The sequence below is a fragment of the Labeo rohita genome, chromosome 6 (genome assembly GCF_022985175.1).
Source record: "Labeo rohita strain BAU-BD-2019 chromosome 6, IGBB_LRoh.1.0, whole genome shotgun sequence".
Classification (NCBI taxonomy): domain Eukaryota; kingdom Metazoa; phylum Chordata; class Actinopteri; order Cypriniformes; family Cyprinidae; genus Labeo; species Labeo rohita.
In genome coordinates, this window is record NC_066874.1 from 5,313,568 (window position 1) to 5,334,247 (window position 20,680).

The 20,680-nt window shown below is 37.9% G+C and overlaps 1 protein-coding gene across 1 annotated transcript in view; it reads left to right on the plus strand.

Moving 5' to 3' along the window:
• Window positions 1-6,211, plus strand: part of bcl11ab (BCL11 transcription factor A b) — a 31,465-nt gene extending 25,254 nt beyond the window's left edge. Inside the window, exon 3 of the mRNA XM_051113322.1 lies at window positions 1,836-6,211. Within this exon, the coding sequence (XP_050969279.1) occupies window positions 1,836-3,793 (1,958 nt within the window). The 3' untranslated portion in view covers window positions 3,794-6,211. The remainder of the gene's footprint in view (window positions 1-1,835) is intronic.
• The last annotated feature ends 14,469 nt before the right edge of the window (window positions 6,212-20,680 follow it).

Genomic DNA, 20,680 nt, shown 5'->3' on the forward strand with positions numbered 1-20,680 from the left:
GGACTCTCAAAAGGTTAAAGTTGATGCAAGTGTGATTGCTCTCTACGTAAGTCTTGTAGAGCAATAAAAATGTCATATAGCACCACTATGTCCTTGAAGTGTTTTTATTGGTCAAATAGGTTTTTGTCTGTGGTCAGGAACTCAATGCAATACATTGAGTCTGACCAGGACAAAGAGAGATTAACCAAGAGACAATAAAAAAACAGACTGCCTCTAGACTTTCTGTTTGGTATGAAAGGAATTCTGTTATATTACATATAGTCACCTAAAACACCATAAAAATCTTTCCTGATGCTTCAAGTGGACACGCAACGATTGTTTTCTGTTGTGTTCTTATAATCTGGATGGACAAATGCCCACAAATTGTTCTGCCATAACTCCCCTCACCTTTTAGCATATCACTAAAGAAAATGTGATTGTCGGCCATGTGCTGAAAGGAACAAGGTTGAATGTAATCAATAAGTCGGCCTCTCAGACAAGGCCACCAAGTAATAGCCGCTGTTGGTGAGGTGGGTGTTTTAAATGTCAGCAACGCAGGATGATTATATGTCTAGCGAGAACACTTCCCTTATTTTAGGCTGTTTTCACACTTGGTTTGATTGCTTGGTCCAAACTTAAGTATGATTTCTTTCTTCTCTTCCTGCCTTGTACTTCTCTTGCACATAGCATTTTAGGACACTACTGTGTTTGACTTGTTAGATTTAGCAGTACACGAAATGGAACGTCTTTTTGTTTTCGTCCCTGCAAATGCATTGAAAGACATGCAAAGAATGTGAACTACTCACTGAATGCGATTTGCAATTTTTAGTTCACTACTACAAGTTAGGGCAGATTGCTGTCATACCGGTTACCATGAACTGTAGTGGATTTGTTGTTCGCTGGAGTTTAGAAAACTCAACAACTGAAATCTAAAATCAAATAAACTTGGATCCCCACCAAAAGTTACCTTTAATAAGGTGTTTAAAGACAGGAAATGCTTGGGTGCGCTCTCTGTGTTTGCTTGTGTAAGATGTTCAAAAATGACACCAATACTTTTTGCCAGTTTTTTTGCTGTACTGGTGATGAAGAACATTATGCTCTGTAATGATGGTTGTCTTATAGAAAAGCATGTATTTTTAATTCTGCAAATATAAGCATTGGCCTGCTCGTATGATTCATTCGATAATGGTATATGATTTAATTGAAGTAAGCCTGAGAATAGACAGGCAAAGAGTGGTCTTTTTATAACGGAAAAATCTCCCGAGGAGGTCAAACCCCACACAGGTGGCAGCAATTAACTGTAATTTTTGCAGATTGTAATGATCCATAATTTACCAGCCTCCCCCTTGCATCTCTTATGCAGTAAAAAAGTGTTTTGATTGGGTACAGGTTTTTTGTTCGCGTTGGCCTTTGTGTCAGATATCTCAGAGACAGGCAAGGCAGTTTACATATGAAGTGATGTTCATGCAGAAACCTCCAGTTTCAAAAGGTTGAGTTTAGCCTTTACAGTTGTGATTTATCATGTCAAGATTTTAAGGCAAGAACATTACTGTATAAATAATAGCATCTTCGAAAACAGTGGATGAGTGGCTAATGCTCAGGGTCGGAAAGTGAAAGGTTACTGGTTTGACCTTCACAAGAAAGTTATGAGCTGTCCCGATTGTGCCGCTGCACAAGGAACCTAAACACTTACTGCTCCAAAGGGACTGTCCTTGTAATAAATGTGCTGGTAAATGTGTGTGAACTACTACTTGCTTGCCATCTTTCTATAGAGAGTTCTTACTGAGCCTTTGAAGTTGAATAGGAACATTTTCTGAATGGAAAACTAACCTGCACCCTTTGATTTTGTCTTGCAGATAAAGATGAGCCCAGCAGCTACACTTGCACAACTTGTAAGCAGCCCTTCAGCACGGCTTGGTTCCTGCTACAGCATGCCCAGAATACCCACGGTTTCCGAATATACCTGGAGAGCGAACCTGGAAGCCCGTTAACTCCCCGGGTGGCCTCCGCTCCAGGCATGGGTGGTGACTGTGCTTCACAGCCACCGCTCCATGCAGCACACCTGGCAGACAGTAGTCCCTATAGCCTGATGAGGATAGCCAACAGAGATGGGTCCTCGGTTCCCAGAGAAGGCCGATATCCCAGGACACCTCCACTCTTTAGTCCCCCACCACGGCATCACATGAGCCCAGACGATCTGGCTTTGGCCCCCCACCACCCAAGCGCCTTTGACAGGGTAATGCGTCTTAATTCGGTACCCTTGGACTCCCCATCCATGGACTTCTCGAGACGACTACGGGAACTGGCAGGCAACTCTGCTGGGTCCTCTCCACCCATGTCGCCCAACAGGCCTAGCCCTATGCAACGGCTGCTGCAGCCTTTCCAACCAGGGGCGTCTCATTCTCCTTCCGGATCTCACTCGACACCCACTCAACAAACTCCAACAGTGCCAGCTGTGAAGGCAAAGTCTTGCGAGTTTTGTGGAAAGTCCTTTAAGTTCCAGAGCAACTTAATCGTCCACAGACGTAGTCATACCGGGGAGAAACCTTACAAGTGCCACCTGTGCAACCACGCCTGCACTCAGGCCAGCAAGTTGAAGCGTCACATGAAGACTCACCGGCACAAATCCTCCTCTACTACCTCCAAATCAGACGACGGCCTTTCAACTGCCAGTTCACCTGAGCCAGGCACAAGTGATCTGCTAAGCAGTGCCACCAATGCTCTTAAATCTGTGGTGGCAAAGTTTAAAAGTGAGAACAACGGCATGATACCGGAAAATGGACAGGAGGAAGATGAAGAAGATGACGAGGAGGAGGAGGAGGAGGAGGAGGAAGAGGAGGAAGGAGAGGAAGAGGAGGAGGAAGAGGAAGAAGAAGAAGAAGAGGAGGAGGAGAATGAGAGTGAGGCCGGGGAGAGGAATGATATAAACTTTAGCTTGAGCCTAGAAGGTGCACGCCACCATGAGAACAACAGACAGCGACACAACAAAAGTGTTGAGGGAATTCAGGACTATCGAGATGCCCTAAAACTTTACAAACGAGGGGACCACAGATCAGCTAGTGAGATGGGTGGTGATGATTCCCAACAAGAGTCTGATCAAGGCAACAAGGGATACGGAGCCATTGTAAATGGAACAGCCTCCTACCCAAACGATGACCTTTCAAGGAAACTTCTTGCTGGGAGTCCCGGATCCGACAGCCCTGTTTCCAAACGCATCAAGGTGGAAAAGGACCTTGATCTTCCAACTCCAACTACAATCCCCAACTCAGAGAACGTCTACTCACAGTGGCTGGCCGGATATGCAGCGTCACGCCAGCTCAAGGATCCTATTCTCAACTTTGGGGACTCAAGACAATCACCTTTCGCCACTTCTTCAGAGCACTCCTCGGAGAATGGAAGTCTCAGGTTCTCCACTCCCCCTGGGGAGCTTGATGGAGGGACAGCCTCTGGACGCAGTGGCACGGGAAGTAGGGCCAGTACACCCCACCTTCCCACCGGTCGACCCAGCTCCAAGGATGGTCGACGTAGTGACACGTGTGAGTTTTGTGGCAAGGTCTTTAAAAACTGCAGCAACTTGACAGTGCACCGGCGCAGCCACACTGGTGAGAGGCCGTACAAGTGTGAGCTTTGTAGCTACGCCTGTGCTCAGAGCAGCAAGCTAACACGGCATATGAAGACGCACGGACAGACAGGCAAGGACGTTTACAAATGCGAGATATGCCACATGCCTTTTAGCGTCTACAGCACTCTGGAGAAGCACATGAAAAAATGGCACAACGATCGGCCTCTAAGCATTGAAATTAAAACGGAGTAAATTTTATGATGTCTTTTGCAGTCCTAGAAAAAAATATTTAAAGCACAGCGTCAGTTCATTAAGCTGGCCGAAAATTGTCAAAATGACGCAAGACTCTGAGCCTCTAATGTGCAATAACTTAATGTTTTGTACTTCTTTTCTTACTGGTTGGCATGTTTTCGTGTGTTAGCTTGATTGATAAGAATTAGCTGTGTTGCTGTTGTTACTGTCTTTTATCAAACGGGACATTTCATGCTGCAAACAATTAATTTTTACATATCATACCTAGTTGTATTTTGTCATTTAAGCCTGTAATCTTTTGACTACCTACGTTCACACTGGGGTTTACACTGTTCATTAGGGGTATAGACGAACGTTTAAATGGTAACATTTTACTAAAATACTAAAAACGTTTGAATTTTTATCGTTGCTTGTGAAAAAAAGAGTGCCTTGGGTGTTTAAAGCATCTGTGGTTTCTGCCATTTGCCATAAGCCTGGGGATAATGTTCAATGCAAATTTAGGTTCTTGCATCAAGTACCTATTGTGAATTCGCTAAATGCAGGAATCCAGCAAAAGTGTATATCATTTACTAGTATGACATGTTGTGTTTCTTTAAGTACGATTCTTTTTTTGGCATGTTCATGCCTTGGTGAGATTTGACCTTGTGTTTTGTTATCAAACGGACAGGTACATTAGTAAGTTTTCTTTTAACTTAGGGTCTCAATGTTTCTTTGGGTTTTCTATGAAGGTTTTTTAGAACGTAGCCCTGCAAATGTGTTTTACTCAGTAGATAGCCAATTCATTGGGGTATACTGATCATTTCTATTTGGTGCATGGAACAAAAAGCATATTATGTAAATATGTCCATTTCTTGACAGGGTCACCCACAAAAATTTTACAAACAGTCCCTGAATAAGCTGTTAAAAAGTTGTCTGGATTGAAAATCCTTTACATTTCGAATTAAGCTCAGATTGGCTAGAAATAGAAATAGTTTAGCAACACCAGTTTTGATGGAGCAATGCAGGAACGTATTTCCGGACATTTACACATTATTGGATGAAAGTCTGAATACTTTACAGTTAACTTGCTTGCGAGCTGTTGTGTACTCCCACAACATTTTCTTTTATCCTACACACTTCAGTTTCTAAAGATATGTACTGTATATACCCCTGTTTATTAGTAAAGCACTTAGCCACGTTCACATATTTTGTGCCCGTCGAGTTGACATTCAGACTTTTTATTCTCTACATGATCCCATAGTGAATTTTATGAATAGCACTTGCCACTCAGCCTAAAACTCTGTATCTGTCCTGCTAATCTACGGGCAGGTGGTTGAGTATAAAACAAAACCGCTCTCCAATGGCACAAAAAAAAAAAAAAAACTGCACTGTTCAATTTTTTTCCTGTTTACAAGAGACACTTAAAAGATATTTCCTCTCATATGAACAGCTTGATGAGGTGTCAACGTATTATGTGAAATAGAGTTAGATTAGAAATCGCAGTCAGCGAAAAAGGACTTAAAAGAGCTTAAAAAGAAAAAAACTGAACTGTTCGTTTAGAAGCTAGACTTTAAGTTGGAACAGTGTATGTTTATCTCAGTGAATATACTCCAAACCCGCTGCTTAAACAGCCATTTCTTATCATACTTTTTAAAATGAATTAATGATTAAATGTTTTGGGGTTCTTTTTTGTAATACTTTGGTGTTTTTAACAGGAAATTAATTTAAAGTGTTCCATTTTTTGCCGCTCATTTTCATTTCTTGGTGGGTTAAAATGTACTATGTAAATACTAAATGTTATGTGAATTTCTTTTTTTTTTCCGATTCCTTTTTTTCCTTTGGCATACACAGTTCTTCAGGATGCATTATAATGAGATTGTAGGAGTACATTTGACATTTTATAGGGCTGACTTATGGTCTGTCAAAAGCTATTGTGACACACTTCAGTTTGCCATGTCAGTGTGTAGAGAAGATCTGGATTTAATTGTTCATCAAGAGTAGTCAAGATAGTATTTATATAGAGGCTAGAATTCCAGACTGTTCCTTGTTCACTTTAAAGGTACAAAAATACCTGTAGTTGAGCTCAGCATGCTGCCACCATTTTGCGTTTCTCCTTAACTTGGCAGGATAATATAGTGAGAATCATTTTAATGTATGGATCTTGAAAATGAGTTTAAAAGCTATGTGGGGGTTATACAGATAAAAGGCTATACAATGGTCTATTGACGCAATCCTCTTTGAAATAACACGATGATGAGGAACAGGTGGTTTTATGATCTCTGGCCTTTGGATATGCAGTAAAGTTTCATAGTTAGTGGGTTTCCCTCTTTATTTTCAATTGTCCCTGTCTCCCCCACAACCTGAAACATTCCAGTCATCTTTGAAAGAATGGATGTCATATGCAATGAATCAAGAGTCAATAAATACATTTAAAATGCATTTTGAAATACAACTGCACAGTTTGTCTTGGTTTGTTTTATTAATGTCCAGACCCACCCGGAAACTACGCCCACAGAACTCCTGCAGATTTCCACAGAATTGGATTGTCTGTCATTCGTAATGTTCTACGCTTCCCCCTTGCATGTTTCTTTATTAAATAGCTAACCTAATATGATTATGCTTTTAGCTACCAATACTGAAGTACTCTCAGCTCTGTTTAACACATTTGACAAAATTGAAATCCATTCCTCTAAATTTTCCCCAAAACAAATGCCAAAAAAAGGTTATTTTATGACATATTACACAAACAAAGCAGTCACTGGTACTTTTTTGTTAGACTTTGTGTTAGTTATTTTTTTCTTTTTATCCATGGTTTCACTACATTCAGCTGCTTTATATTTAAATTGATCCAAGTGTTATTATAGTATTATTTATGTACTATCATAATACTTATTTTCAGTTATTTTCAGTTAGTTTGAAAATTTGCTTTTATTTTTATATTTTAAATTTTTTTATTAATTTTTACATTTTTATTTTTTTAAATATATTTTATTTTACTTCCATTTCAGTGTTAATGTTTTTAGTAGTAATTAGTAGTGATAGTAATTTTACTTAAAAGTATATCAGTTACTTGCCAAACAATGTTTTTAAATGCATTACTTATTTTATTTCTCATCTAATATCTTATTTCAAATTATTTTAATTACCGAAAACTATTTTAATAGGTTTAGTTTTAGTTGACATTAACAACACTGTTGGCCATTAAGAAAGTAGATTTGCCTTAGATTTAAAAGTGTGAACAAAGACATAAGAAAAATGTTGAGTTAAAATAAAGGGTGCTTTTTGCATGTAATAGAGTTTTTATTGAAACTGCGTGCAAAAAAAAAGCTGGTGCCTTTATGTTACACCACTGCCTACATGCGAGTGGATATGTACACATGAGTATTAACACCAGGTGTGTTTGCTTTGGACCCAGACGAAAAGACGGAAGTTGGCTGCTTTATCTTTTGTCTCAGGCTTTGTGTGGTCATTTGGGTGTCTGTTTTATAACTTTAACAGCCTCTTTTTTTCTTTCATTTCTGCACTCTTTGCTTTTCCTTTGTGGACTGACACCAACGTGACAAAGTAATCTCTCTCTCTGTGTCTCTTTATCTATCTCTCTGCCCTTGCTTTAGCTCTTTATGTTTACTGACCTAGAGGTGATTAAAGTCCAGCCTTAGAAAAGGATCCAGCTTTTTAAACTGTTGACAGTTGAGATAAAAGCCCTTAAGACTTGGGGATGGGCACTATGGGTTGTGGCATGTTTGTGTCTATGTGTTTTACGGGGCTTAAGAGCCGAGCCTGCTTTCTGCTCCCCTCTTCCAAGTTCAATGTCAAAGGGTGAACAATGGCAGGTCACAGGGATCCTGGGCCCAAACAGAGCGTGCATAGCCTGCATACTTTTCCCATAGCAGGTCCTGACCTCTGCTCTCTGCCTCTCTCCCTCCCTAAAGAATATATTTTCAGGCTCTCAGGGAAGATCTGTCAGTTTGCCTCACAAAAGAATCGCCTTTGCCATTTAAGACACCTTTCTGATAAAGAAATCTGGAAAACCAGTTTTCTAGTATATTATGGACTGTGTTTTGTATTTTTCTTCATTTCAACAAGTAGTTGATACATATTTTGCAAGCATAGGCTCATTGGTAAACATACCTATACATACCATTCACTTGTTTCCAGCTTAAATAAACACTAGCAGCAGCACTAGCAGCAATTGTATTCCTTTTCACACAAATTATGATTTTGGGGCAGATTACCCTGCTGAAAAATCCAGCATAAACCAGCATGGATTCCAAGCTGGTACAAAAGTTTGTGGACCAGCAAACCAGCAACCAACATCTTATGCTGGTGACCAGCAATGCTGGATTTTTCAACAGGTTAGCAGTTAATAACGATTTGATTTTGTGTTTAAAATAATTCATAACAATTTTATGTTTGCATCACATAATCGACTCCATATGTATGGCTTTTCTGACATAGTAAACTTGCTTGGAAGTCCACCTGGTACAGCATTGCACTTGCGATATAGAGCACTCGTATACGAGTCCCGTGAAATGCGAGTCATGATAGAAGTAATATAAATAGAAATATAGAAGCAAGTTTGGTTGCTCTAATAGTCAACTAACCGTTAGTTTACAAAAAAAGAGGCTTGGTCGACCAAAATTTTATTAGTCACGTAGTCGCAGAAAAATTCCACAGGAAGTGGCGAGGTCATGCAATCTGTGACGGACAGATCGTTAACAGCTGGTCTATGTGGTAATACAGTACATCAGGCAGGACATCCAAATGCTCACCTATCAGTCATCGACCTCAAATATGGCTTTTCATCTGAAAGATGTATGTAGTAGCAACTTTACATGGCCGATCAATCTAACGTTAACCTAGAAAAACGTATGCTATTCAAGTGTCCGTGCAGAGTGTGGAAGCTGAATAGCAGCATGCTCACTGCATGACAGATGGAGGCGCAGGTGCGGTCACTTTCTCTTAAAATACTCTGTCATTTTTGGTCATACAGATAAAAGTAATGCTTCTTTTGAATCTGTAAAGACTCTATGTTTATTTGTGTGCACTCAGAATAACAACAAAATGTTGCGCTTTTGTAAAATAATTAAGGCAAACAGGATGCACCTGTCTGCCGTCTCGGTCTCTGTGAGCTTGAGCGCGAAACTTCGGAAGCATCACTACTGCAGAGATGACGAGTCAGTGTTGCCGACTTCACCTCTTAAGCCGAAAACAAACACTAGTTTAAAAATAAATTATTAAAACATTAATGCAGTCTCCTTGCTGTTTTTCCCTGCTGCATTCATAATTATTTTAACTGCCGGTGCGCTCTGTTTTTTTTGCGTGCGCGTATTAGTCTATATAGCTAATTAAAGGCTCATTATTATGAGTCGACTAATGCTTAAAATGAATGACTACTAGTCGACCAGAAAAATCTTTAGTCGAGGGCAGCCCTAGTTGCTTCTGCTAATGTGTTTTATCATGTGTCGGTTAGGTTTAGGTTTTAGTGTAGGTAGTATGATAAGACAATAGAGCATTAACCTTTTAGCATCAATCCCAGCCAGGAAAGAAGGGTCTTATCTAGCAAATCTTTTTTTTTTTTCGGAAAATAAACATTTTTATGCTTTTTAAGCACAAAAGCTTGTGTAGCACAGGCTCTGGGATGCGCATTCACGACGCTACGTACTACTGAATCATGTCGATGGGTCATATGGAACGTAGGCGAAACTACAGACCCAGTGTTTACAAAGCAAACATGCAAAGACTAAGAAAGTGCAAGTAAGTTTGTAAACACTGTTAACAAACAAACGAACAAATCTTTTTCCAAGTCACTTCGTTCATTTTAGCAAAATATAATTAAAATGTTATGTGTTACTTCCCTAACACATCTACTGCTCACACAAACGTTGATCACACTACAAACAAGATAAAACTAAAATGCTATAAGAAACAGAAAATATTAATTAGTTGTTTATCTGGGTCTTTAGTCTATGATTAGCTCACCTCACCTCTTATCTGACAAGTTTTTGGGTTTGAGTCGTTCTTTCATCACGTGACAGCCCCATAACATCTCGTAAAACCCGAAGACTCGAAACAGGTGAACTAATTCCAGTACAGAACCTAATAGGATGTTGCGTATGCACGACTGAACGAATCACTCCCCGAGATGATTCGTTCTTCCCGAGTTACATTAAAGATTCGTTCAAAATGAAAGAATCGTTCAAGAACTACCCATTACTAATTCATAGTTTCGTGGACGCGCATCCCAGAGCCTGTGCTACACAAGCTTTTGTGCTTAAAAAGTATACAAATTTTGACTTTTCGATAAAAATGACAGATTGTTTCGCTAGATAAGACCCTTCTTTCTCGGCTGGGATCGTTTTGAGCCCTTTGAAGCTGCATTTAAACTACATTTTGGAAGTTCAAAATCAGGGCACCAATGAAGTCCATTATATGGAGAAAAATCCTGAAATGCTTACCTCAAAAACCATAATTTCTTTACGACTGAAGACAGAAAGACATGAACATCTTGGATGACAAGTGGGTGAGTAAATTATTTGTAAATTGTTGTTCTGGAAGTGGAGTTCTCCTTTAACACTAAATGTGCCATGAAACGCACAAGAAGCAACATATTGTCATTTTGCGGAAATGTCACTGCAGCCAGGTTTTTCCAATGAGACTGTGTTGTTTTTTGGACTTCATTCACATTAGGTTGCTACCTGTATTTTAATGTTTACTCTTATTAGAGTTTTGTACTGTTAGCTTAGCAACACGCTAACACAAAACTCTATCAAAATCAATTGTGAGACAAGTCAACTTGCAACTTTGTGTGAGTATTGTGCTATTTGTATGACAAATCAGTGTTCCAAATCAGTTTTTTGTCAGCTAGGATGCCACTTTAGAAGGACTATATACGCAGTGAGAGAGTTTTGGAACAAAGCCAGTTTGTTACTCTCTTGAATGCCCTGGTCTCTGTTCTGTCTTGCCTCAGTGTTTATACTTTGCATCGATGACAGGGGAGCCCCCGTCTCAGGGATCTATGAGGTTAATCTCATGTGTGTGCGTGTGTACAGTATGTGTTGTTCTCTAGCAGCGAAGTTGGACGTGTGGACTGGTTGCAGCTGTTTACCCTTTTGATTCCAGGAGTCTCGTCCCCTTAAGATCCCAGGAACACACAGAATTATCGCTTGGCTGAGGTGCTTCTATGTTTGCCCAGACAGAAGTTGAGGACTGCTGGATTAGGCTGGGGTCTGTGTTTTGTCTAGGATGGAAAAAAAATGCAGTAAAAGGGGCGCTCCCTCTTTTTCACAAACAGGAACACGCACACACACATATGTCTGCACACGTGTGCTCAGGCAGAGTCTTGGGGGACGTGACCTCTCTCCAATGCCTCCGATCCTGGCCCCTTCTCCTTGGGTGAAGGCAGAGAAAGGTCAAAGGTGATTTTTCGGGGGGCTCAAGATTAAGTTTCACATGACTGAGCACCTTTGTTGAGGCCGTCCAGCAGAAAGGAAACGTCCAGGAGGCCTTCATGTCTGTCTGAGAAGGGCCCCCAAAAGCACCCTTCCCCCTTTGGCCTCTTCTCTTCTCTTCTCTTCTCTTCTATCTGCAGAATATTACATGCAACAGTTGTCAATGGTCAGATAAGTCCTGAACATCTTGTCATTCCAAACCTGTATGACTTGTGATGAAGTTTCCACACTGTTCTTTTCCATACAATGCAAGCAGCAATGACCAGCTCTGTATTCCAAGTCTTCAGATGTCTTTCAATACTTTGTGTGAGGAAACCAAACTTGGTATTCATTAATAATCTTCCCAAAACGTAAGATAACAAATCTAATTTGCACATCAATACAGAAGAAAGAAGGAACAGTTTTTCTGGATTCTTTACTGTGCTATTTAATATAATTTATATACCAATTCTGGGTTAAAAACAATGGGTTAAAAAATGGGTGAAATATGAACAAACCCAGTGATTAGGTTTTGACCCAGCAGTTATGTTAAACCTTCTGGGTAGTTTTATTTAACTGAACTGTTGCTTAAACAATACTATATTTCTTGCTTAAATTAACCCAAAATAGGTTGAAATTATTACTATGATCAGTAAATGAACATTTATTAATATGTTGAATAAATAGTTAAATTGCTTATTAATAAATGTTTACCTTTTGATTATTGCTGATGCCTCTAGTAATTATATGTCTGATTTTTAATTTACAACCTATTTTGGGTTAATTTTAAGTCAGCCATATATTAATTTTTAAACAATAGTTAAACCCAAACATTTAAACCAAAACAGTCAAAACAACTCAGTCGCTGGGTTTGTTCATATTTTACCCAGTGCTGGGTTGTATTTAACCCAGCATTTTTTTAGAATGCATATCAGTTTTAATTTTAAATTTAGTTTGTATTAGTAATTTTGTTGTTGTTGTTTTACAAAAACATTTCTATATAGCTTTATTTTTATTAAAAAATATAGTATATTTTTAGTATGTCAGTTTACATATTGGTTAGCTACTTTAGTTTTTTATCTTATATTTTTCCTTAATTTAATTGTATTTTATTTTATTTATTTTGAATATTTCACATTTTAGCTATAATAATGACAACACTGATTTTCTGATTAAAAGAAAATTTAATTGGAATAATTCAGAAGAATGACTTTCTTTCTTTCTTTCTTTCTTTCTTTTGGTATTAGAAATTTATTGCAATAACTTTTTAACTAACTTTTTAAAAAATTTAATGTGTCCTGGCTGAACAAAAATCATACTGACCCTAAATTTTTATCTTTAAATACATCCTTTAAATCCTTGTCCTTCTTAGGTTGACAACCATTGAAGAAAGAAAGTCATACATGCCTGAAATGATCTAAGGGTGAGAAAAATTATGACAGAATTATAATTTTTGGGTGAACTATCACTTTAATATGAAGTTTTGTTTACAAAAAATGTAAGCACTGTGGCATCAGATTGCTCTGTTTGAACATCCAGTCCAACATAGCTATATGTGACCCTGGACCACAAATGTATCATCTGAAAGCTGAATAAATAAGCTTTCCATTGATGCTTGTTTGTTAGGATAGGACAATATTTGGCCGAGATATGAAAATCTGAAAGATTCCATAAATCTGCAGTCTGAGGGTGCAAAAAAAAATTAAAATATTGAGAAAACTGCCTTTAGAGTTGTCCAAATGAAGTTCTTAGCAATGCGTATTAGCAGAACCTGATTTTACCAAGTACGACATGTTCCTGGATCAACATCTTTGTTGACCCTGGAACAACATTGTGATCAACCAATCAGATTTGAAAAAACAGTTTATAGTTTTTGTGAAGTTTAGGCTTACAATCAGTGTTTGGTGCTTGTGCATCAGTGTCATTCATCTATAATTTTCTCTGATTTTAGGGATTACTTATGGGTAAGGTTAGGTTTAGGTGTAGGAATGTGGTCAAGATTCAATTTTTGGATTAAAATGTTGTTCCAGGGTCAACAAAATATGTTGACCCAGGAACACATCTAACTCAGCAAAATCAGGACGTGCATGCGTATTACTAATCAAAAATTAAGTTTTGATATATTTACGGTAGGAAATTTACTAAATATCTTAATGGAACATGATTTTTACTTTATATCCTAAAAAAATTTGCCATAAAAGAAAAATCGATAATTTTGACCCATACAATGTATTGTTGGCTATTGCTACAAATATACCTGTGCTACATACAACTGGTTTTGCAGTCTAGGGTCACATATAGGCTCAAGCAATGAGTCTGACCAGTGGCAGACAGTAGAAAACTAATTATAACTAATTATTCATTTAATGTATACTTTTCTCAGTTTATGCATTCCCTGAGAATCAAACCCATGACCTTGGTGTTGTACGCACTATTGTTTTTCACTAATTGCAATTCTGAAAGCTCCATGCAAACTCCAATTAGCTCAGGCACAATAAAGAGAGACGCAAGCGGTGATGTTACGCATTGCACTCCCTGCCAGATAACGACGGCTGTCCTGCAAATCCAGTAGCAGCAGGTCCTGATATCTGTCTGTGGGAAAACAAGAGGGTCATTTATCGCTGACCTCTGGCCCGGGCGTCTGTGTACAGTTCTGGTGAGACAGTAGGGCGCCAGCTTTACAACCCTATCAATAACAGAGCCAAAGTTCACTCCTCTTTTTCTTATCTGTTTCGTTTTTTGAACTCCACCTGAGACCAGGCCGGGCGATGTTTAGGTCGACCCTCTTACGGCGTGACCCCCTCACCCCAAAACCGCGAGCTTTGTCGCGAACGGGTGAGAGTCGATGCTGGCATTCATGCATAATTCATCACAGCACCAATAATCCCAGACTGCACCAGGAGGGATGGGAGCAGTTTGATTGGATAGACAAAAAAGGGGTGTGTGGGGTGAAAGCTAGGGGGGGCAGAAGGAGGATTAGACAGTGAAAATATGCCTTTGATAGCTTTCACAGTCTGAGAGGTCTTTGGTTTACGCTTATTCATATTGTGTCTAATCTAATCTGGAACAATCCCGGTCAGGGAGGGGAAAGCGCTGCCAGAGAGCATGAAACTGTCTTAGCTTCTTTAAAGAGACAACAGAGGCGTTCGGGGAGAGGGGTGAACGAAGGGTTCACCGCTTCAAAAACCACAGACGGCCCGTTATCGGGCACGATTCGGCAAACAGGACCCAAGACACCAAAAATCGACACGCTTTTACACAAACATGCATATCCCCACACACACACGCATCAACAAAAGCACACAGACACTTCAGGTGATTAATTGGTCTGAGGCTTTCAGCTCCGTCTGTGGTGTTTGTACAGTTCCATCTTTGTGGCAGCTGGTGTTTGTGACGGAGACACTTTTATTAGCGTGCAGAGGACACATGACAATGGACATAAAACAAAGAGGAAGAAAAAACACGCTAACTGCAAAAGGAAGTGGACAGACAACAGTTTGCTCTCTATACAAGTACACTCGTTAGCAGGGCATGCTTTGGAAAGTCTCACTATTATTATCGCTCGGTTAGAGATATGAATATATCCCTTAAATTGTGCACGGTACTTCAAATCCTATGGGTTGTTCAGAAAAAAATGAGGTGATTCAAAATTATGGCAGATGATAAGGCAGAAAAATAAAGGAGACATACACTACTGGTCAAAAGTTCAAGGTCACTATAAGGCCTTTTTTTCTCACCAAGGCTGTATTTGTTTGATTAAAAATACAGTAAAACAGCAATAATGTGAAATATTATTACAATTTAAAATAACTGTTTTCTGTTTGAATATATTTTAAGATGTAATTTATGCCTGTAATGCAAAGCTGAATTTTCAGCATCATTACTCCAGTCTTCAGTGTCACATGATCCTTCAGAAATCATTCTGATATGCTGATTAGCTGCTCAAGAAACATTTCTGATTATTATCATCAACATTTGTTCTGCTTAATGTTCTTGTGGAAACATTTTTTCAGGGTTCTTTGATGAATATAAAGTTCAAAATAACAGCATTTATTTGAAACTGAATTTTTGCAACAATGTTAAAGTTTAACTTTTGTTAAATTTACTGCATCCTTACAAAACAAAAATTAAGTTCTTTGAAAAAAAACGAATGACCACAAACTTTTGAACTGTAGCACTTTTTGAACAGAATATCTTAGAGACTAGATTTGGACCCGTAAGCAACCACCCATGACCCTAGCACTGAGTTTTGTACAAAGAAGCAGCTCTCATTACATTTTCTTAGAAAATATAGTGTAGTGTTCTCTAGACTGAATGTTCTGTGCTTTGTTTATTCCTTTTACAACCATTACACTGCATAAAAAACATTTTATGATGACTTTCATTTTATCTAAAAAGGAATAATTGTACAAATAGAAGGACAATTTTTCTGGCGTTTAGTTCTATGACAGTGGTTACTCTTCAAGACAGCCAGCTGGGTGACCCTGCCGCCCCCCGACAAAGCACCCCCCCTTCCCTTCTGTCTACGGTAAAATCAGAGGGTCAATAGGTTTAAAGCATATAGAACTGCCCTGTGTCTAGAAGCAATCTCACATCATAAGAAAACATCTCTGAATACAAAAACTGGACTTTATTGAAATAAAGCGCAACACAACTACAGTTGCATGAAGTCATGTAAATACTTCACCTGTTGTCACGCAGGTGAAAGTTTGCTTGCTTATATTGTATAACATATTAAATCCATGCACAATTAATGCATTTGTTGTTGTCGTGTTTGCATGTGGAGTTGTGGTCATCTGATGAACTTGTATGTTTGGGAAGAGCGGGTGCATAAGAGTGACCTTTAAAAAAGAATTTATTAAAATTCCGCTTTTCCCAGACATGCACTGACCTTTCCGACCAGACGAGGCCAGAGGGGAAGGGTGAGAGTATGTGAGTGTGTGCGCGTGTGTGTTTGTGAGAGCGCGGGGATCGTGAACTATGAACCAGCCCTTTTCCCGTTCCCCTGCTGTGGCCCGGGTTTTACCCACTCCCTCCCACGAATACACAGACACATGTTTACCTTGCTGTCTAAATGAGGATATAGTATAGACTACTATTGTTTTATAGAAACAAGTATTTAATTTCTATAATAATAATTTGTATACATAATGTATCTATATGTATTACAGTTTCTGCAAAAATATTAAGCACCACAAGTGTTTTTAACATTGGTAATAATAAGAAATGTTCAGTGAGCAGCAAATCATCATATTAGAATGATTTCTGAAGGATCATGTGACATTAAAAACTGGAGAAATGATGCTGAAAATTCAGCTTTCATCACAGGAATAAATTACATTTAAAATGTATTCAAATAGAAAACAGATATTTTAAACTGCAATAAATATTTCAAAATATTACTCTTTTCTCTTGGTGAGCATAAGTGACTTCTTTAACAAACCTGTAAATAAATAAAAAATAAATATGAATAATAAAGACTGACTTATGAAATAAGTCAGTATAATTCTGAAGTCAAAAATGTTTGAACAGTAAGATTTTAATGTTTTTTTTAAGTCTCTTCTGCTCACCAAGCCTCATTTTTTTTTATCCAAAGTACAGTAAAAGCAGTAAGTTTTTGAAATATTTTTAAAATAGCTGTTTTTTATTTTAATATATTTTAAAATGTAATTTATTCCTGTGATTTCCATGTTGAATTTCTATTATTATTATTATTATTATTATTATTATTATTATTATTATTATGTTAAAAACAGCGGAGTAATTTTTTTAGGTTTCTTTGGTGAATAGAAAGTTCAGAAGAACAGCATTTATCTGAAATATATATATATTTTACATTAGAAATGTCTTTATCACTTTTAATCCATTTAAAGCAACCTTGCTAAATAAAATTATTAATTTCTAGAATTCTGAATTTCTTATATAGTGTATAATGTTACAAAAGCTTTTTATTCAGATAAATGCTGATCTTTGGATCTTTCTATTCATCAAATAATGCTGAAAAAAATGTACTCAGCTGTTTTAATTTATTATTATTATTATTATTATTATTATTATTATTATTATTATTATATGAATAATAATAAATGTTTCTTGAACAGCAAATCAGCATAGTAGAATGATTTCTGAAGGATCATGTGACACTGAAGACTGGAGTAATGATGCTGAAAATTTTGCTTTGATCACAGGAATAAATTACATTTTTAAAAATATTCAAATAGAAAGCAGTTGTTATAAATAGTAAAAATATTTCACAATATTACTGCTTTTGCTGTCTTTTGGATCAAATAAAAGCAGGCTTGTTGAGCAGAAGAGACTTCTTTAAAAAACATTAAAATTCTTACTGTTCAAAAACTTTTGACTGGTAGTGTATACTTAAATATTGGAATATGTGAATTTGAATATTTGAAAAATAATTGAATATTTACTTTATTATACATTATTAATACTTTAAATATGTCCCAAAAAGGAAGTTTTGTTACATTCAGCTCAACTTTTATGTTCCCAAAGTTGAGTTAAACAAACACACATCTTTACTAACACATATCTTTTTTTATTTATTACACATTTTTGTTGATTTCAGAACACTGATGAACCTTATCATGAAAAAAGCAATTCCCTATTGACTCACTGATAAACCAGCGTATCATCACCCCCCACCCAAGCTTTTTAGAAAACTGCACAATATTGAGAGGTGCAGTGCCCAGCAGGAAAGAAACAAACCCCAATCGATCTGGAATTCCTTTTCACTCGGACTGTCTGAGCGCATCAAGGACCCCCATCCCCCAGCACACGCATTTACCTAGCCATTTAAGATTTCTGCATGTGTGTCAGGCCATTGATCAATAGCTGTCGTACCCAGGCTATGTCTTGGTAGGTCTTCCGTGCCCCTCACCCCCAGCTTCCATAGACACCCGGATTATAATGAGGGATCCAGCTTTCACAGACAATCTAGGAGGGGGAGGTGTCAGACAGAGCCAAGGACCCAGACGGGGGGCCCCATGCCGGGTCACGCCACAAGGCCAAGGTCTTTGTCCCCACCCCCTCGTTCCATTTCGCCGTCGCTTTCTCTATCCCGGCTTCTCTGACCCACAAGGACCGTCTGTGAAGGAAGGGGGGGTTTGTGGCCAAATTCAATAATTGTGGTTGTCATTGATTTTGTGTGTGTAGTATGTGTTAAGTTTGTGTACATCAACAGTCCTTCTATTGCTATGAATCAATTGGAAGCAGGTATAAATGCCATGTGCAAGTATTTACCTGTATAAACTCTTTAAAAATTCACAGAAATTTTATTTGCGTGCAATTGGTGCTTCACAACATGTTGCACCAGGTCTGATGCTAACAGCAGTATTAGGACAGGGTAATTATTGTTTCTTACAATGACTGGCAGGTTACTTGTGGTATGAAACAAGGTCTCAGTATTAAAATGTTGTCATTTTTTAAGAAATTCAAACAATAAATACCATTTGTGGCTCTTCAATATGTTGTGACAGATCAGTGCATCGCCTTATTGGATCAACACGTGAATCGATCGTCTTTTCTTCTTTACCTAAAGCATAGACAAAACATGAATGAACATCAGAACGTATTTAATTTCAACTGCTGAAAAACATCAGTACACACAATGTTTCAAGTTTAAGTCCACCAAAGTTATTCTACTCTCCTGACTAATTTGTTTGTCGGACAGAAGGCGAATTCAGCCTTATGATTCATCAGATCACCTGTCAGTCAAGCTGTTGATAAGTCAAATATTGAAATATTTGACTTAAAATCTCCACTGCTGCTCTCAAATTCATACTTCTGCATATTGAAAATTGGTACGTCAGAGTTATTATTGTTAACCAAATCTAAAACCATAAAAAAAGAAAATAAAAACTACAATTCAATAAATTTGACTGAAATAAATAAAATATAACAAAACATTTTTTTTATTTTAAATTTTAAATTTTAAAATTTTAGTTTTCATTCTAATCTAAGTTGAACTAAAATAACTAAACAAAAACTATATAGACATGTTTTTAAAAAACTAATAAAATGATAAAAACACAAGAAAATTGCTAAAACTTTAACTAAATTTTAGGGCTGTCAAACGATTAATCACGATTAACATACAAAATAAAAGTTTAAGTTTGCCTAATATATATGTGTGTACTGTGTGTAATTATTATGTATAAATACAAACACATTCGTGTATATATTTAAGAAATATTTACAAGTATATGTATTTGTTATATTTTTTATATAATTTATATATAAATACAAATATTTAGTACATAAATAACACATTTCTCTTAAATATATACATTAATTTGTGTGTATTTATATTGTGATGAGTCAGCTGCCTCCCCCCTGCTTATAATTGTCGCCCGGTAATCGCCGCCCTTCACCAGGCTCCTGACGGAAGTGGGCGTACGAGAGAGGAGAGGCACCGAAACAGCCAGGTCTGGCGGAATGTGATGAGGCGCACCTGACGCAAATGAAGCCTCATCACCACCACTGTTGAAATGCAGAGCGCACCTGTCCTCGGGAGACCGGTCTCTTCCCCGTGCATGCATGCTGGAGTCCCGGATGAGAACCGCACCTGTGAGATGGCTGACGGGCCAGGATACCGGGCCGTTTAATCTCCAGGAAGTAACGTGGGCCAAGGTGGACGAAGCCACTAGATGAAGCCGCCGCCCCTCGCGCCGCGGACCTCAGCAGGGAGCGAGTGCGGCCGCCGGACTCCCCCCCTTACCTGGACACTTCCTTCTCGACCACTGCCCCTCCTTCACGGAACCCCTGTTTATTTTGGACACTTTTTTCCCCCTTTTGGACACTTTTTGTTTATTTTATGTTTAATAAAAGCCTCTCCGAGGCCTGACGTAAAGCCCACTGTGTCTGTCCTTTGCTCCTCCCGCCACAATATATACATAATAATTACACACAGTACAAGTACATAAATTAGGCAAACTCAAACTTTTATTTGATATATGCGATTAATCGTTTGACAGCCCTACTGAATTTAAAATAAAAACAGAAACTATGAAAATAAAGTCTACTTCAAAATTTTAACAAAACTAGGCTATAATATTGTAACAATCATATTACAATAACACTGCGTTCAGTTACACCCGGGTAACATGTAGGCCTACAAAATTGTTTATTTATTTGTTTGTTTGTTTATTTATTATTTATTTATTTTAGCCATTTTAGGAATATTGAAGTTGATGTCATTGTATGAACAAAACAGCTCCTTAAAATTCTTATAATTATTTCCAATATTTTCCATAAATCAAAGAGAATAGCTGCTTAAAATATCAGAAATAAAAAAAATGACAGAAATAATTTTCCGAGTTGGTTATTATCATTCTCCACTTGTTGTTAAGGTTGATACTCCCTGCTTCCTGACTTCCTCTCTTGTCCTCAGAAGACATTGTGGTCAGCTCAGAGCAAAAGATAAGAAGAAGAGAGACAGGGTTTACCACCACTGATAAAATAT